The sequence below is a fragment of the Saccopteryx bilineata genome, chromosome 1 (genome assembly GCF_036850765.1).
Source record: "Saccopteryx bilineata isolate mSacBil1 chromosome 1, mSacBil1_pri_phased_curated, whole genome shotgun sequence".
Taxonomy (NCBI): domain Eukaryota; kingdom Metazoa; phylum Chordata; class Mammalia; order Chiroptera; family Emballonuridae; genus Saccopteryx; species Saccopteryx bilineata.
In genome coordinates this window covers 360788966-360807494 of record NC_089490.1, presented here as the reverse complement: position 1 = coordinate 360807494, position 18529 = coordinate 360788966, and the positions used below count along the sequence as shown (strand labels likewise).

General features: G+C 39.1%; 1 protein-coding gene across 1 annotated transcript in view; it reads right to left on the bottom strand.

Annotated features, from left to right (window-relative positions):
- SPON1 (spondin 1) overlaps positions 1-18529 on the bottom strand; it is a 328021-nt gene that overhangs the window by 213865 nt on the left and 95627 nt on the right. The window contains exon 3 of the mRNA XM_066251009.1: positions 9017-9150. Within this exon, the coding sequence (XP_066107106.1) occupies positions 9017-9150 (134 nt within the window). The remainder of the gene's footprint in view (positions 1-9016; positions 9151-18529) is intronic.

The window sequence follows — 18529 nt, the reverse complement described above, 5'->3', positions numbered from 1 at the left end:
GCACAAGTTCCTTCATCTGACAGCCTTGAGGCCAGATGTGTTTCAGAATTCAGGATATTTTTGGATTGCAGAAAGATAATAGAGTGAAAGTCCATAGATTTTGTAATATCCCCATTAGGGTCTGGGTATCAAACACCTTAATATTTACACTAAAAACCTCCAATTAACTTCAAGTCAGTTCAGGGCAGCTTTGGGCCCTAATGAGTTATTAAACATATTTTGGATTTCTGAATTGCAACCTGTGCACCTGATTTTTTTGTAGTGTTTCACACTTAGACTGTGTTGTCCTCAAAGACAGCTTCTGAGTCCTCAGTACCTGCACACTGGAGGTGCACAATATGTTCCTGAGAGAATGAGCAGACAAAACTGGCTGGAGAATGGTGTTCAAGGATGAATTCAGTGGAAGAAGAGGCTGGTCAGGCACTCTGGTACAGGACATGGGGAGACTGACATGCTATAATTAGGATCTGGACTTAATGTTGAAGGTGATGGAAGCCCGTGTTCAAGTTGTTAGCTAAGTGGTGTGACTCAGCTGCATATGAGAGCTGTGAGTCCTATATTAGCATGGGGCCAGTGCCAGGGCAGGCAGTTAGGAGGTTCCTGCAATAGTGAGGCCAGAGGTGTCTGCGAATAAGGCAATGGATGCAGAGCAAGTGATGGACAGAAGAGACAGATCTGGCAACTAATGATATTGGGGGAGAGGGAGAAGCTAGAGTCAAACCTGACCCAGTGGCATTAGTCAGAGATGGTCCAGCGCCATGTTAAGAGCATAGACTCCAGAACCAGGTTGCTTTTGTTTAAATCTCAGCTCTGTCATTTATCCTGGGACCTTGGGAAAATGAGTTAACCACTCTGTGCCTTAGCTTCCTCTTTAGCCTCAACTTCCTAGGGTCACTGTAAAAATAAAATGAGTATTTATATTGCACCTATAACAGGGTTTGGCTCTTGCCTATTACTACTACTTGTAACCAGTCATCGTTTCATAAGGTTTAATTCCCCAAATGACTGTCTCCTCAGGAATAAGATGACATCTTAGACCCTCCTAGGAAATGACAAATGAGGGTCAGGAATATGGTAATAAGAGTATATAATAAAGGCAATAAATGTATAGAAAGAGATGATCACTTTAGGGGACAAGGTCTTCCCTCTGGTGGGGTCTTGTAAATATCTATGCTATTCACAATGGCTTTTTTCCAATCAGCTGTGACTTTGCTAAAGTGGTTTTCAGTGTTCTTGCAGCATTGTAGCATGCCAAGAAAACTTTTAAGTGCTAGGTCATTCTTTGGAGGGAAGAGGCTATGAAGAGGGCTGCCTGAAAAGCTTATAATTTAGAAATGTTCAGATCTTTACATCCAAAATGGTGTCAGGTTGGTGCCAAAGGGAAAGTCGTAATTGCCATTGCTTCCCATCCCAGCCCTTGATGGACAAAAGAAAACAACCAACCAAGTAGGCTTCTAACCTGTTGTCTACAGACATTTAAACAGACTCTGTAGCTTATCCTACCGGGCTGTCATCTCCCAGGAACATTACCCAAACACTGCAACACAAATGCTCCTTTTTTGCAAGTGAGGACTCTACAACAAAGTTGGCATCTCCCCTTTCATCTGTCTTGAACTTTGCTGCCCAGTTTCAGTGTCCTTACTAACTTTTTAATGAGCCTTCTTCCCAGCATGTCAGTCCACTGTTTAATAACCATGAGTGGCTCCCATGGTCCTCTTGAGTCAAATTCAATCTCTTCATTGTGAGACTGGAGAACCTTCATAATTGAGCAATGGAATTTGGCTCTCAAAGACCTTCTAGGCCCTGGCCGGTTGGCTCAGTGGTAGAGTGTTGGCCTGGTGTGTGGGAGTCCTGGGTTCTATTCCTGGCCAGGGCACAAGGAGAAGCGCCCATCTGCTTCTCCACCCCTCCCCCTCTCCTTCCTCTCTGTCTCTCTCTTCCCCTCCCGCAGCCAAGGATCCAGTGGAGCAGAGTTGGGCACTGAGAATGGCTCCATGGCCTCTGCCTCAGGTGCTAGAATGGCTCTGGTTGCAACAGAGCAACGCCCCAGATGGGCAGAGCACCACCCCCCTGGTGGGTATGCCGGGTGGATCCCGGTCGGGCGCATGTGGGAGTCTGTCTGACTGCCTCCCTGTTTCCAACTTCAAAAAAAATTTTTTTAAAGAATTAAAAAAAAAGACCTTCTAATCGTGCTAAGTCTGCCTGTTTAGTGTCTCCCAAGGCTGCCATCTTTTTTTTTTTAATTTTTATTTATTTTTTATTTATTCATTTTAGAGTGGAGAGGGAGAGACAGAGAGAGAGAGAGAGAGAGAGAGAGAGAGAGAGAGAAGTGGGGGAGGAGCTAGAAGCATCAACTCCCATATGTGCCTTGACCAGGCAAGCCCAGGGTTTTGAACCAGTGACCTCAGCATTTCCAGGTTGACGCTTTATCCACTGCGCCACCACAGGTCAGGCCCAAGATCTTTACTCTCATCTCTAAGCTCTCCCTTCAGTTTTCACTCTGTCTACCACCTTCACCTGGAATAACATTTTTCCTTCTGTCCATTTATCTAAACCCTACTTCAGCCTTTAAGATATAAACAAACTAACCTTTCCAAGAAGCTCTGGTGCACCCATTCTTCCATTTCTCATTCATCTCCTTTCTGACTAACATGCTCAATCTGTCCCCTGTTCATGCCTGTCTTGGGTTTACTGACTTTTGCATACATATTTTTATTCATCACAACTAGACTGAAAAGTATCTTGAAAGTCAGGATAACGGCTGGTGTATTCTAGGCATATGATAGGTGCACATGGAATATTGGTTTCTTGGTTGGTTTTCCAACCACCTTCCACATGCAAAGGATGGAAACTTCTCAGCCAGACACAGAGTCTTTCTCAGCTTGATTACAAACATTAACCTGTACTTCATGTTATACTTAAAAGTGAAATATAATAGTATTCCCATTAAAATCAGGCATATACATGACTATTAGTATCTAATATTCTACTAGAGGTGATAGATAAAAACTAATGCATGAAAAAGAAACAAAAGATATACTTATTCATTATATCCCAAAAGAATGAAAGAAAACTATCAAGAGAGTTTGGCAATGTTCAGATTCAAATTCAAGGAACATGAATCAATAGGTTTTCTAAACATCAGCAATCAACAATTAGAAAGTATAATTTTTAAAAAGCCCACTCAAAGGGCCATAAAACTATACCTATTGGGGAAAAAAAGTCTTACAAAAATGTGCAATCTAAAAGTTATATTACTTTGTTGAAAGACAGGAAACAGCTAAATAAATAGTCCATGTTTCTGACTTGGAAAATGTATTATAGGAATGCTGACTTTTTTTCTCATTAAACTATTAATTCAATGCAACACCATTCAAAATCCCAATATAAGTTTTTATTGAACACAACATACTTATTTCATGATTTGTCTGGAATTATGAATCTGCTTGAATGGCCATGAACATTTTGAACCATGAGATTAATGAACAATGACTTGCTATCAAAACATGAAATAAAATTATGCTACTAAATGGTGTGGGTTTCATGCAAAAATAAAGAGATTAACAGAACAGAATAGACCTGTATAAAAAGTTTGTATTAGATAAAGTAGCATGTCAATCAATCAGGGAAAGAATGTACTATTCAATAAATAGATGTGGGACAACTTAACTAGCCATTATGAAAAAAATAGGTAGATTTTAATTTTCCATCTATGAGGATGTCTTTGGCTTGCTTCTCCAGGTACCATCCATATCCTTTGGCACCCTGGTCTTTGCCCAAGAGGAGGCTCTATATAGACTGTATTAATGTCAGTGGACTCCATCGTCCTGAGAGTTGGAGCCAGGTCAAAGGGGAGAACTAGCAGGAAATCAGAAGAAGGGAGTAGGGCAGGAGTCCCTATAACCTCAGGCTGGTTGTTTTCCTTAACCGGAAATCTCAGCTCCTGAGAGGTAGTGGTCTTCTCTGCTCTGTCCTCTCCTTCCCTACCTCCTGCTCCTTCAGTTCTGGGTGGTGGAAGCTCCTCCCACTGTTGTTACGATCACACCATTGTAAATAGACTCTTTGGCACCTACCTCATTTTGAGCTTGCCTTTTTTTCTTTCTTTCTTTTTTTATTGATTTTAATTGTTGTGTTTACATAGATTCTAGTGTTGCCCTGAATGCATCCCCCCTCCCCCGTATTCCCCTCAACATCTCCCTTGCCCCCTTCCCATAGTGCCCTCCCCCCTTCCCTTCAGGTTTATCCCATCTTATCATCCCCTTTCCGTCTGTCCTCTTTTCCTCTGGTCCCTTTGATCTCTCCTCTGTCTCTATTCCATTCCTCAGTTCACATTGTTCATTAGATTCCTCAAATGAGTGAGGTCATATGATATTTTTCTTTTTCTGCCTGGCTTATTTCACTTAACATAATTGTTTCCAGGTCCATCCATGTTGTCGCAAAAGGTAAGATTTCCTTCTTTTTCATTGAGCTTGCCCTCTATTTTCTGTTGAGACTTACTTGTAGCATATCATTCACAAAATTAAATTCCAGAAAGATTAAAGGCCTAAACTTATTATTTTTTTTTACAGTGGCAGAGAGTCAGAGAGAGGGATAAATAGGGACAGACAGACAGGAACGAAGAGAGATGAGAAGCATCAATCATCAGTTTTTCGTTGTGACACCTTAGTTGTTCATTGATTGCTTTCTCATATGTGCCTTGACCATGGGGCTGCAGTAGACCGAGTAACCCCTTGCTCAAGCCAGCGACGTTGTGTCCAAGCTGGTGAGCTTTCCTCAAACCAGATGAGCCCACGCTCAAGCTGGCGACCTCGGGGTCTCGAACCTGGATCCTCTGCATCCCAGTCCGATGCTCTATCCACTGTGCCACCGCCCGGTCAGGCTATTTTTAAAGTCATAAAAATATGGGAATACATTTATAATCTTGGACTTAGAAAGATTCTTTAAAATAAACATATCAAAATTCACAAGGGAAAGAATGGATACATGTGATTGAAACAAAATTTCAATTTTCTGGATGATTAGATGCCCATAAGCAAAGTTAAAAGAAAAGTAGAAAGAAAGAGTTGAAATTTACTAAAAAGTATTATTATTTGGTATATAGAAAGATCAATTTTAAACATAAGTATATTTAAATACATAGAATTATATATTTATACATTTGAGTGTTTAAATGTTATATATAGATATAAAAATTTTGTACCTAAAATGTTTTTATGTAATTATATATTTAAATACTTCAAAATCAAGTGTAGAAAGCTACATTATTATGAAATCAGACAAGAATATGAACAGGGTTTCCATAGAATAGGAAACAGAAATGAACTGTATATAAAAAGATTCTGATTATTACTAGTAATCAGAAAAATGCAAATTATTATAAGATATCATTTTCAACTATCAGATGGGGAGAACTTTAAAGATTAATAATACCAAGAGTTGTTGAGCAAGTAAGGAAATAAACTCTCTTGTTCACTATGCAGGAAAATGTTTAAGTTGGCAAACTGTTTGGATGAAAATCTGGCAATGGCTATTAAAATTATAAATATGTATTCCTTATGATTCCATTTCTTGGCGTCTACTGGATATAAAAACTTGCATGTCTGTTCCAAGAGGCATGTACGAGGGATGCTCATCATAATATTATTTATAATAGAAAAAACCTTGAAACAATCTAAATGTCATTCAACTATGGAATAATGAACACATTCCCACTATAGAGTATATGTAACAGTTTTTAAAAAGAGGTAAATCTATATGTCCTGACCTGGAAATCTCTCTAGTGCATTTTATTTAGTGAAAACTCATTCAAGTTCAGTATATAAAGTAGACCATACAATTTGTGTAAATTAAAATTCCCACAAAAATGAAATTATGCCTCCTTATGTTTACTTATATGCATTTAAACATACAGATAAATCTAAAGAGTAAACACCAAATTGATATCTTTGCTAACTTCAGGTAGAAAACTCAGATTTTGGGGGGACAATGTCAGGGGTTGTTTTTACTTTCTCTCTAGTCTGTATTTCACTACTTTCTGTATCTGAAATTTTACAGTGTGAATGTATATATTTATGTCTTACCTATAAAATTATTATTTATCTTAATATTTGTAGCTTATATTTAATTCCTTCAGAAGAAACAAAAGAAAGGAAGATGGATATTGGACTTCAAGAAACTAGTCTAATTCCCTGGGACCTGACTCCTCTCCTGTAAAATCGGATAGTTGTTGTGGAGATCAATTTAGACAAAGCCTGCGGCATGTGCAGCCGAGTTTCTGGTGCACAGAAAGTACTGACTGACCCTTTCTCTCTCCTCCATTTGGCCCATGAGAACCTTCAGGGCCAAGAACGTACCTCCGTTGCCTGTATATCCTGGATGCCTGTGCAGATAGAGCTCAGTTACATTTGCTGAAGGAATGAGTGAACGCACAAGCCACACTGGTTAACGGTTAAAAAATAAACAAATGTTCACATATGCTCATTGTTAATGGGTAAACAAAAGATGCCTTTCTGGCTTCCACCAGGACATCAAATGCTTGTGAGAACAAGAAATCAAAGAATAACAGAGATCCAGGCCAGAGAGATAAATGTGTTTAGAGTGGGAAAACTCCCCACATAAATCTGATGCTTTCTAACTTTCTTCTTCAGAGCCCCAGGCTCTGTGGAGTGGCCACCATGAGCAGGGGTATGGGTACTGGAAAGCCAAATTGAGACCCCATGTTCAGACTGAGAGACTGGATATACTATTGGACAAGGACTAGGCCATTGGTGACAATGAAAATAGAAATCTGACTCCAACTTTTACAACAACTGGCCTGGGAAGCCAAACCACAACCTCTGCAGCGCTCAGCTCAGAACGTTTAGGACATGGTCAATGACCTCCAACTTCTCTACTTTTTCCCCCACTGCCTCCTCTATTTTTAACTCAGGACCAACCAAAGAAAGCCAAATACACTCTTCAAACCAATCATATAAGATGCTTCACTTCTAGTTAGCCCGCTTCCAGCTTTCTCATGGCAACAACCTCTGATCAGAACGTACCTGCATTCTTCTCTCTTTTTCACTATAAGCTTTCCCACTCCCCTGCCTGCCTTTGAGTTTCTGACAAATGCTAGCAATGGCAGCAGACTCTCTTAATATACAGCAAGCTCTGAATAAATAGCTTGTTCTCGTTTCAGTGGTCTTTGTTTATTTCCACAAGGTCTTCTCCTACATTTCAGCTAGATACTAGATACATGTAATATATTGGGTTTATATAAAATTTCATTTAAAAATTCCACTGCTATTATTTTAAACAAATCTCCAACATAAGTCAATGCCAAGAGCTAAAGTTCTACTGCTAATTTTTTTAAAAAAATCACCAGTATACATTACTGCCAAGAGCAAACTTCTCAAAGACTCAGTTTAAATTAAACTAAAAAAGAAACAAATAATGCCTAGAGAGATAGCAGCAAAAGACAGGGTTGACTCTGGACAGTGGACAGAGGCTTCCAGAGAAGCCTTTTTTTCCATAAGTCAGGCACAGCTGAGTCCAGAATCTGCAGCAACTGGATGCCTAGCTAAAGTGCTTCCTTATCAGCCACTCCTCTGAACTAGGCTGAGTTAACTACAGTTGTAAGTCTGTTGAAAGGTCCACCTGCCAGAGGTGCAGACAAATGAATCAAATACATGAATAAGCCTTGGATATTTAAAAAAGAAGGAGGTGGTTGGGAAGGTCCCAGCCATTACCTCCATGGAAAAATGACTTCTGGAATGCTGGAATTGAAGCCCTGCTACTCAAACCATGACTATTTGCTTGTCTGAAACCCTACATTTCTCATTGTCACTCTAGATACTCTGTAAATCTATTTCAAATAAGTTATTCCTATGTTTCCTAAATTGGTGAATATCAGTAGATGTCTCCGGGCCCTGGCCAACTGGGTCAGTGGACAGAGTGATGGCCCAGCATGTGGAAGTCCAGGGTTCAATCCCCAGTTAGGGCACACATGAGAAGCGACCATCTGGTTCTCTCCCTCTCCCTTTCTCCCTTTTCTTCTCCCACAGCCAGTGGTTTGATTGGTTTGAGCATCGGCCTCAGGTGCTGAGGATAGGTTGGTTGATTTGAGCATTGGCCCCAGATGGGGTTCAGTGGATTCTAGTCGGGGCACATGTAGGAGTCTGTCTCTCTATCTCCCCTCTTCTTGCTTAAAAAAATAAAATAAATGTCTCAGTAGAAAAGGAGCTTTTCAGTCAAATAAGTCTGGGAAATGCTGGGTAAAACCTAGTTAAACAAATTTTATTTTAGTAGGACTCTGTAAAACCTTCAACATACTAACATACTGTAAATCTGCAAGAAGAGAATACAGTATACAGCATTTCCCAAACTTGTTTAACCATGGAAGTTGATTTCCTGCCCACCTATTTACATCTCCCCAAACATCATCCTATGACATACAATTTTGAAGACATTTTTGAGATGATGCTATCTTTCAGATGAAAACTATTAGCTGGTTAACACCTCTTATCATCTACTCTAACTCACCAAAAGGAAAATCAGGAGGTCCTATAGGAAGGGGCACAAGAGGGCAATTTTGATGGGAGAAGGAAAAAAAAATATAGACTCATAAAGCAGACCTGGAGGCTAATGCAAGTTATAGTTGGGTCTCAGGTCAGCCTAGCACAGATTAAGGATACTAGGTATTAAGCTCCAGATGGAGAAAGTCAAAGGGTGTCCTCACCTGATTCATAATTTTTCTTAACCAGCCATAGTATCATCATGTCTAGGAAGATAGAGAGTGGGCAGCAGAATCACTGTATTAGATAAAAGTTGAGTTTCAGGCAAATGATTCTTTTCCAGCACTTTACCAATGATGTTCTACAGTCCCATTTCAAGTTGAGATAACTGAAGGCAGAGAAATGAGGCAACATGCCTGATGCCCCAGCAAAGCCACTTTTCTTTCTGCAACCACTCCATGAATGTGTTTGATGGATCGCAGGGAAAGGGAGTGAAGTGTTACAAGAATTCCATGCTCACTTACTTTAGAATGACACAGCCCATTCCTGCTGGGGGTGCTATCCAGAACACCTGGATCCGTGTCCTCCTCCGTGGGGTGCTTTCTGTGACTGCGACAGGGCAGTTACTCATAAACTGTGTTTCTTCTTCATCTATGATCTATGGAAAACCAGCAGAAAATAAACACATTAAAATGCGCTTCGCATTTAAATTTCCAAGTTGACACTTCCTTAATTTTATTTTTAAACCTGTCATTTTGTGTTAGCAGCTCTAGATCCCCAGACACCAGAATAGTGCCTGGCATAGAGTCCTACTCAATCCTTGTTGAATTAACAAGAGGGCAAGGATTTGGCATATGTTCTCTGCTCTCTGCAACCAGGATCTTGGGTCAGGATTTTGAGGCACAAGCTAGTAGGTGCTGATCTCACTCATTTAACTTAAATAAACCGTGTCCCACTTCAGGGAAGGAAGAAGAGGATGGCAAAGAGAAAAATCCAAAGCAAACACTCTATACATAGCTAGATTTTGTAAATCAGCTACAATTTTATAACTTGAAATTAAAATGTTAGAAGGAAACATCCCTTTGAAGAAGTATCCCAAAGTACATAAAGTTCCCTAGCTTCACAGTACTGTTTACTTGTATGTTCTCTACTTTCTCAATTTGTGCATCACATTAGTGTTCTCCCAAGTTAACCATCAAGGTTTCTGGTGACACTGCAAAAACACCTGTTAGCCATTCCTGTTTCCCAAGGCTGCTTTCAGCATTCTCCTGCTTGCTTCTGGACCTGCTGCCAGTACTTGCCTATCCATCTAGTAGAACCACAAACTGTGGATCTTTTGGGGAATCATCTAAATCCATTTGAACGTATGGGCCAACTCCAGTCAATTGGTAGTAACTATGTCATGAGTAATGTTTACAACATTAATGGATAACCTGGGTGTGCCAGGTACTAAACTAAGTGCTAATCTGAATTACTCATTTAATCTTTAAATATAGTCTAAGGAGATCTTTATAGCCATATTGTATTTATTTTATTTTTTAAAATTTCTCTTCTTTTTAACACAGCAGTAAAAACAAGTCACTCTGACTCCTTAGTTCATCATATATTTTCATCGCCAAACAAAGCAAAGGCAATTGTCTATTATATTTTGTTTATAGTGGTTCCTCATCTATTATGGGGGTTAGATTACAGAACCCCCTGCAATAGGCAAAAATCTGTGAAGTAGCAACCTTATATAAATATTTATTTTATTATTTACATATATTTTAAGGCTTTATTTCAATTTGATATTCTCTTAATATGTTTTAATTAATATTTTTATTTTTTATATTATTTTCAATAAGCTAGAAAATGCTTATTTTACTGCAAAAATAATTAAAATAATAAGTATATAAAAATAGCTAGCTATATAACGCAAAATCCCACAATACAATGAAAAATCCGTGATACAAAATTAGATATATACAATTTTAAAATCCGTGATATAGTGAGACCACAAAAAGTGAACTGCGATATGGTGAGGGACAACCATAAACATTTCTATAGCATTTGAACTGTTGATTGTGTTGTATATCCATCACCCAAAATCAAATCATTCTGTCACCTTATATTTGTCCTTCTTTACTCCCTTCCTCCCCAGGTAACCACTTCACTTTTATCTATGTCCACAGGTCTCAGTTTTATATTTCACCTATGTGGGATATATACAGGGGGTCCTTGGGTTATAACACAGTTTTGTTTCTACAACAGTGAAGTAACCCAAATTTTGGTCTAAGTTGAAACACACCCTAGCCTAAGTCACTTACCTATCCTAACACAGTTGTAAAATCATAATCTAGAACATAAAAACACAACTAAGCCACAGAAAAAGGAAAAGGACATAAATATACTGTACTGTGCATTGTGCTGCATATTCCTCTGCTGCACGCAACCAAACTAGTTTGCCCACGTAGTCTGTAAGTACAACATTAACTGCATAAGCCGAAACACTCATGTCTCAATTTTTTAAAGTTTTTATGGGAGTGAGCCTCGTAAACTTGAAATGTCATATGTAGAGACTGTCGTAACCCAAGTATTTGTCCCTCTTTACTCCCCTCCCCACTCTATAGATTATTTTTGATATTCTTGATCAAGTTAAGGACATTTCTCTCTATTCCTAGTTTGCTGAGAGTTTTTGACAAAAATGGATATTGGATTTTGTCAAATGCTTTTTCTGCATCTATTGATATGACCGTGTGATTTTTCTTCTTTATCCTGTTGATATGGTGGATTACATTTTTATTGTAAATGTTGAAACAGCTTTGCATACTGGGATAAATCCTACTTGGTTGTATACACAATTCTTCTTATATATTGTTGGATTCAATTAGCTAATACTTCTTTAAGAATTTTTGCAACTATGATCTGACCAGATGTGGCACAGTGAATAGAGTATGAGCCTGGGAAGCTGAGGTCCCAACTTCAAAACCCCAAGGTCCCTGGCTTGAATGCAGGCTCATCTGGCTTGAGCATGAAATCATCGACATGATCCTAGGGGGTCACTGGCTTGAGCCCAAAGGTCACTAGCTTGAAGCCCAAGGTCACTGGCTTGAGCAAGGGGCCAAGGGCTTGGCTGGAGCCCCCTGGTCAAGGCACATATCAGAAGCAATCAATGAACAACGAAAGTGTCACAACTATGAGTTGATAATTCTCATCTCTCTCCCTTCCTGTCTGTCTTTCACTCCCCGCCCCTTTCTCATAAACAAATAAATAAATGTTTACTTCTATGTTCCTGAGAGATACGGGTCTGTAGTTTCCTACAATGTCTTTGCTTGGTTTTATTAGTCAGGTGAAGCTGGCTTCATAAAATGAGTTAGGAAGTAGAGTTGGTATAATTTCTCCCTTAAATGTTTGATGCAATTCACTAGTGAATCCATCTGGGCCTGGTACTTTCTGCTTTGTAAGGTTATTAATTATTGATTCAGTTACTTTATTATGTATAGCAGTGGTAGTCAACCTGGTCCCTACCACCCACTAGTGGGCGTTCCAGCTTTCATGGTGGGCAGTAACAGAGCAACCAAAGTATAAATAAAAAGATAGATTTAGCCTGACTTGTGGTGGTGCAGTGGGTAAAGTGTCAACCTGGAAATGCTGAGGTTGCTGGTTCAAAACCCTGGGTTTGCCTGGTCAAGGCACATATGGGAGTTGATGCTTCCTGCTCCTCCCTTCTCTCTCTCTCTCTCTCCTCTCTCTCTCTCTCCCTCTCTCTCTCCTTTCTAAAATGAATAAGTAAATAAATAAATAAATAATTTTAAAAAAGATATATTTAACTATAGTAAGTTGTTTTATAAAGATTTATTCTGCCAAACTTAGTGGAAATTTGACATAAAGTACTTGGTAAGTAATTATTATTATATGCTTTAACTTGCTGTAACTCTGCTTTATAAATTTTATAAAATAAAGTTACTTCCCTACGTTATAAATCACCACTACTGTGGAACCAGTGGGTGGTTAGAAAATTTTACTACTAACAGAGATACAAAAGTGGGCGGTAGGTATAAAAAGGTTGACTACCCCTGATGAATAGGCTTATTTAGATTATTTCTACTTGTGTGAGTTTTGGCAGATTGTGTCTTTCAAGGAATTGACAATTTCTTCTAGTTTATCAAATGTGTGGGTAAAAAGTTGTTCATAATACTCCATTATTATCTTTTAATGTCCATGGAATTTGTAGTGATGTCTCTTCTTTCATTTCTGATATTAGTAATATGTGTCTTCTCTCTTTTTTTTCTTAGTTAGTCTGACTAGAGGCTTATGGTATTTATCTTTTCAAAGAGCCAGCTGGTTTAGTTGCTTTTCTCTATTGACAGCTTGTTTTCAATTTCATTGATTTCTGTTCTAATTTTTATTATTTCTTTTCTTCTGCTTACTTTGAATGTAATTTGATATTCTAGTTTCCTAAGGTAGAAGCTTAGATGATCAGTTTTATATTTTTCTTTTATCGAAATGTACATTCAATGATATTAGTTTTCCTTTAAAAACTACTTTTGCTGCATCCCAAAAATTTTGATAAGCTGTATTTTCGCTTTCATTTTGTTTAATATATTTTAAAATTTAGCTTGAAGTTTCTTCATTGACCCATGTGTTAATTAGAAGTATGTTGCTTAATCTCCAACTGTCTGAGGATTTTCCAGCTCTTTCTGTTATTGATTTTTAGTTTAATTTCATGGTGGTCTGAGAACAGTCATTGTGGCCTTTTATTCTTTTAAACTTAAGGAGTGTTGCCTGACCTGTGGTGGCACAGTGGATAAAGCGTCGACCTGGAATGCTGAGGTTGCTGGTTCAAAACCCTGGGCTTGCCCGGTCAAGGCACATATGAGAGTTGAAGCTTCCTGCTCCTCCTCCCTTCTCTCTCTCTCTCTCTCCTCTAAAATGAATTTAAAAAAATAAAATAAATAAACTTAAGGAGTGTTTTATGGACCAGAATGTGGTCTAGTTGGTGACTAGACTAGTCCATGTGAATTTCAGAAGAATGTGTAATCTACTGTTGTTAGATGAAGTATTCTATAGGTGTCAATTATATCCAGTTGATTGATGGTGTAGTTGAATAAGTATGTCCTCACCAATTTTCTGCCAGCTGGATCTGTTCATTTCTGATAGATGTTGAAGTCTCCAACTATAATAGTGGAGTCATCTATTTCTCCTTGCATTTCTACAAGTTTCACCTCTTGCATTTTGACACCCTGTGTTAGGCACATATATATTAAGGATTGTTATGTCTTCTTCAAGTATTGATACCCTTAGCATGATGTAATGTTCCTCTTTATCCCTGATAAATTTCCTTGGTCTGAAATCTGTTCTGTGTGAAATTAATATAGCTATTTCTGTTTCCTTTTGATTAGTGTTAGCATTGCAGAATTTCCTCCATCATTCTACTTTTAATCTTTATGTGTCTTCATATTTAAAGTGAGTTTCTTATAAACAAAACATTGTTGGGTCTTGTTATTTTATTCACTCTGAAAATGTCTTTTAAGTGGTGCATTTATAATATGTGGATTAATATTTGCCATATTTGTAACTATTTTCTATTTATTGTACTTGTTCTTTGTTCCTATTTTGTCTTTCACCATTTTTACTTTCTGCAGTTTTAATTGAACACTTTATGATTTTTTTTTCCCAGAGACAGAGTCAGAGAGAGGGATAGATAGGGACAGAGGACAGACAGACAGAAATGGAGAGAGATGAGAAACATCAATCATTAGTTTTTCCTTGCGACACCTTAGTTGTTCATTAATTGCTTTCTCATATGTGACTTGACCGTGGGCCTTCAGCAGACTGAGTAACCCCTTGCTGGAGCCAGCAACCTTGGGTCCAAGCTGGTGAGCTTTTGCTCAAACCAGATGAGCCCGTGCTCAAGCTGGTGAGCTCGGAGTCTCAAACCTGGGTCTTCTGCATCCCAGTCCGACGCTCTATCCACTGCGCCACCACCTGGTCAGGCTGAACACTTTATGATTTTATTTCTCTCCTTTCTTAGCATATCAATCTAACTTTTTCTTTTGCTTTTTTTAGTGATTGTCCTAGAATTTGCATTACAGTATACATTTACAACTAATTGAAGTGTATTTTCAAATGACACTATCTTGATTCACAGATAGTGCAAATACCTTATAATATGAAAATATTCTTAATTCCTCCATCTTGTCCATTGTATTGTTATTTATTTCACTTACACATCAGCATATTTATAGCTGTAAGTATACAAAACTGAATACATTGTTGTTATTTTGAGCAAGCTGTTATCTGTTAGATCACCTAAGAATAAGAGAAAATATTTTTCCTTTTATCTTCACTTATTCCTTCTTTGATGCTCTTCCTTTCTTTGTGAAAATCTGAGTTTCTGACCTACATTATTTTTCTTCTCAGTAAAGAACTTTTTGAACATTTCTTCCAAGACAGGTCTACTGGTAACAGATTCTTTCAATTTTTCTTTGAGAAAGTATTTTTCCATCACTTTTTAAAAGCATAAAATTTTCAGGGTACAGAACTCTAAGTTGTTGATTCTTTTCTCTCAACAGTTTAAATATTTCACTCAACTCTTTGCATGGTTTCTGAAAAAAAAGTTGGATATAATCTTTTCTCTGTTCCTCTACAGATAAGGCGTTTTTCCTTCTGGCTTCTTTCAGGATTTTTTTCTTATCTCTGATTTTCTGTACTTTAAAAATGATATGCCTAGATGTAATGCTTTTGACTCTTATCTTTCTTGGTATTCTCTGAGCTTCCCGGATTCGTGGTTTGGTGTCTGATATTAAGTTGAGGAAATTCTCAGTCATTACTGTTTCACATATGTCTTCTATTCTTTCTTCTCTTGGTATTCACATTACACTATGTTATGCCTTGTGTAGCTGTCCTACAGTCCTTGGACATATTATTTTGTCTTTTTCAGTCTTTGTTCTCTTTGCTTTATAGTTTTAGAGGTTTCTGTTGATACATCCTCAAGCTCAGAGATTCCTCAGCTGTGTCCAGTCTAATAAGCCCATGAAAGCATTCTTCATTTGTTACAAGATTTTTTATCTCTAGCATTTTTTTTTGTTGTTTTCCTTATGATTTTCATCTCTCTACTTATATCACCCATCTGTTTTTGCATGCTGTCTATGCTATCTACTAGAGCTCTGAGCATATTAATCATGGCTTCTTTAAATTTCTCGTCTGATAACTCTAACATGCCTGCCATGTCTAGTACGGAGGCTGTATGGCAAGTAGTTGCAACTACCATCACAGCCACCTGGCTTGTGCAGGTTCCAATTAGATTTGGGCAGACGGTAAAGAAACAATGGAGCCAAGAAATGGTGGGCCATTTTCTTTATTTCTAGCCTCGCACTTGGCTGGTGAGTAAAAACAAACACACGGGCACCAAAACACATTCACACATTCTTTAGTTCCACAACCAGGAGACTTTTCCAAGTTTTCCTAGAATCAAAGGCCCTGCTAGCCTCAGCCACCTCTTTTTCCCCATCTGCATGCCTCCATCTTGCTGCTTTCTCTCCAACCACCACGTGGCCTCTTTGCCTTGCAACAACATGGTCTCCTTCAAATGGCCTCCTAACTTCTTCTTAAAACTATTCGGAGAGACAACCCCTCCTCCAGCACACATTAGCATAACCAAGCCCCTTCCCAAGCAGGAAGGTAATTAACATTATCACCTGGGTAACAAAATCACATGGCAATTTTTAACAATAAAAGTGAGCAAAACCAGAAAATACAGATTTTACAAACTCATTTGCCCAAAAGAGGCTTTCTCTGTCTCTTCCAATTGTGGAGTGTTTTTGCCTTGTATTAGGCCTTTAAATTTTTTGGTGAAAGGTGGACATGATGTACTGGGTAGAAGGAATTGAGGTACATAAGCCTTTAGTAATGTGATAGTAGTTGTGTGTGTGTGTGTGTGGGGGGGGACTTCTATTGTCCTATTATTAGGTCTTAGTCTTTTGTCAACTTGTGCTCCTGGATTGTGAACTTCATATGTGCTTCTCAGTACCCCATCCCCTCTTTATATGAGAAAGAATGGCTGGAGGGGGCTTGAGTTGTGTGTTTCCCTTCCCCTTTCTAGGTTAGGCTCTGGTAAAATAGTTTGTCCTCAGGGAAGGCCTTAAGAACAGAATGCTCTGGCATATTTAAAAATGGTTCATTTTGCCTGACCAGGTGGTGGGGCAGTGGATAGAGCAGCAGTTCTCAACTTGTGGGCCCTAGAAAGGTTGAGAACCACTGGGATAGAGCATTGGCCTGGAACTCTAAGGACCCAGGTTTGAAACCCCAAAGTAGCCAAATTGAGTGCAGTGTCACTGTCTTGAGCACAGGGTCTCTGGCTTAAGTGTAGGATCATAGACATGACCTCAGTGTCTCTGTCTTGAGCCCAAAGGTGGCTGACTTGAAGCTCAAGGTCTCTGGCTTGAGCCCAAGGTTGCTTGCTTGAGCAAGGAGTCACTCTCTCTGCTGTAGCCCTCTTGTCAAGGCACATATGAGAAAGCAATCAATGAACAACTAAGGTGTCGCAATGAAAAACTGATAATTGATGCTTTGCATCTCTTTGTTTCTGTCTGTCTGTCTGTCCCCATCTATCCCTCTCTCTGACTCTCTCTCTGTCTCTGTAAAAAAAAAAAAAGGGCTAAGCTTTTCCCACCTTTGACTGTTGCATGGTGTGGGGTGGTGCACTCTCATGAGGAATCCCATTATGCCTCAGGTAAGTGACTTTGTATCAGAGACTTCCTTGTTTGTATATTGGATTAAAGGTTTTGATTTCTACACTATAAAATGGGGCAGAGGACCCCATGCTGAAGGATAACAAAGAAAGGCCATGTGGAGGAGAGGAGAGGCAGCCAAGATGGTGGAGTGCTGAAAGAGAAGCCAGTTAGTGCAGAGTTTGTGCAGAGAGAAGGAGATGGGGAACAGAGGTGAATAAGGCTGGTGAGTGATAGATATATGAATTTACCAGAAATTCCAACTGCCCTTTGGTTGTTCTGCCTGACTGCCTGACCTCACCCTTACTTAGTGGACAATCGCCCCTGAGGCAGAAGAGTTCCAGGAAGCTGGTCAACTGCTTCAAGAAGGAGCATTCCAGAAAGCCGAAACCATAAATTTGCAGGAGGGGACATACCAGAGCTTCTGACTCAGTACCTCCTCAGGCTCTCTCAAACCCTATAAAATTCACCTTATAGTCTGTACCAGTGCCCTTCTCCCCAAAGAAGTGCCCATCAGGGTTCTTTTCTTCCTTTCAATAAAGCCTGTTACTCTGGTCTTTTTGGACTCTCATGGATCCCAACAGTGAGGTAGAACCTTTGATTCTAGGAAATTCGGATAAGTCAGTGGCTTTGGGAGCCCTGAAAGGAAAGGGAAGTGTTTCCCCACTGTGTGTATTTCTTGTCTGCCTGGTGCAAGCTAGGATTAAAGGTAATGGCCCACCAGTTCTTGGCTCCGTTGTTTCATTACCATCTGTCCAAGTCAAATGCAAACCTGCACGGGCCAGGCGGCTGTGATGGTGGCCAGGGCTACTGGCTCTACACTCTGTAATCCTTTTTTTTAAAGCACTCTCCTCTTTTGGTTTCTGTGCTCCTTCCTGCCCTGTCCTACTTTAACTTTCCTGTCCACTCTTTCTCTACTTTCTCTGGCTGCTCATCCTACTCTACTGGCTTTTAAATTTAAAATTTCTCAAGTCTCAGTCCTAAGCCCTCTCTTGTTCTGACTTTATTCTGTGTATGTGATCTCATTCGGCTCATACTTTAATTACTATTTCTGTGTAGACAATTCACAAATTTGTATTTCCAGTCTTGGCTGCTTCTCTGAGCTCCAGGCATATATCTCTAACCTTTTATGTTCTTCTTGTATTTACTTTTGGATCAAAAACACCTCATATCTACCTTGTCGACAACTAACTTAACTATCTTCTTCTAACCTGGTTCTATTCCAACTGAACAAGCCAGAAATGTTGGATGTTGTCCTTGGCTTGGCTTGCTCTACTGTATCCAAATGCTATCCATTTTACCTTCCAAATGTGGAAGAAAAGGGGC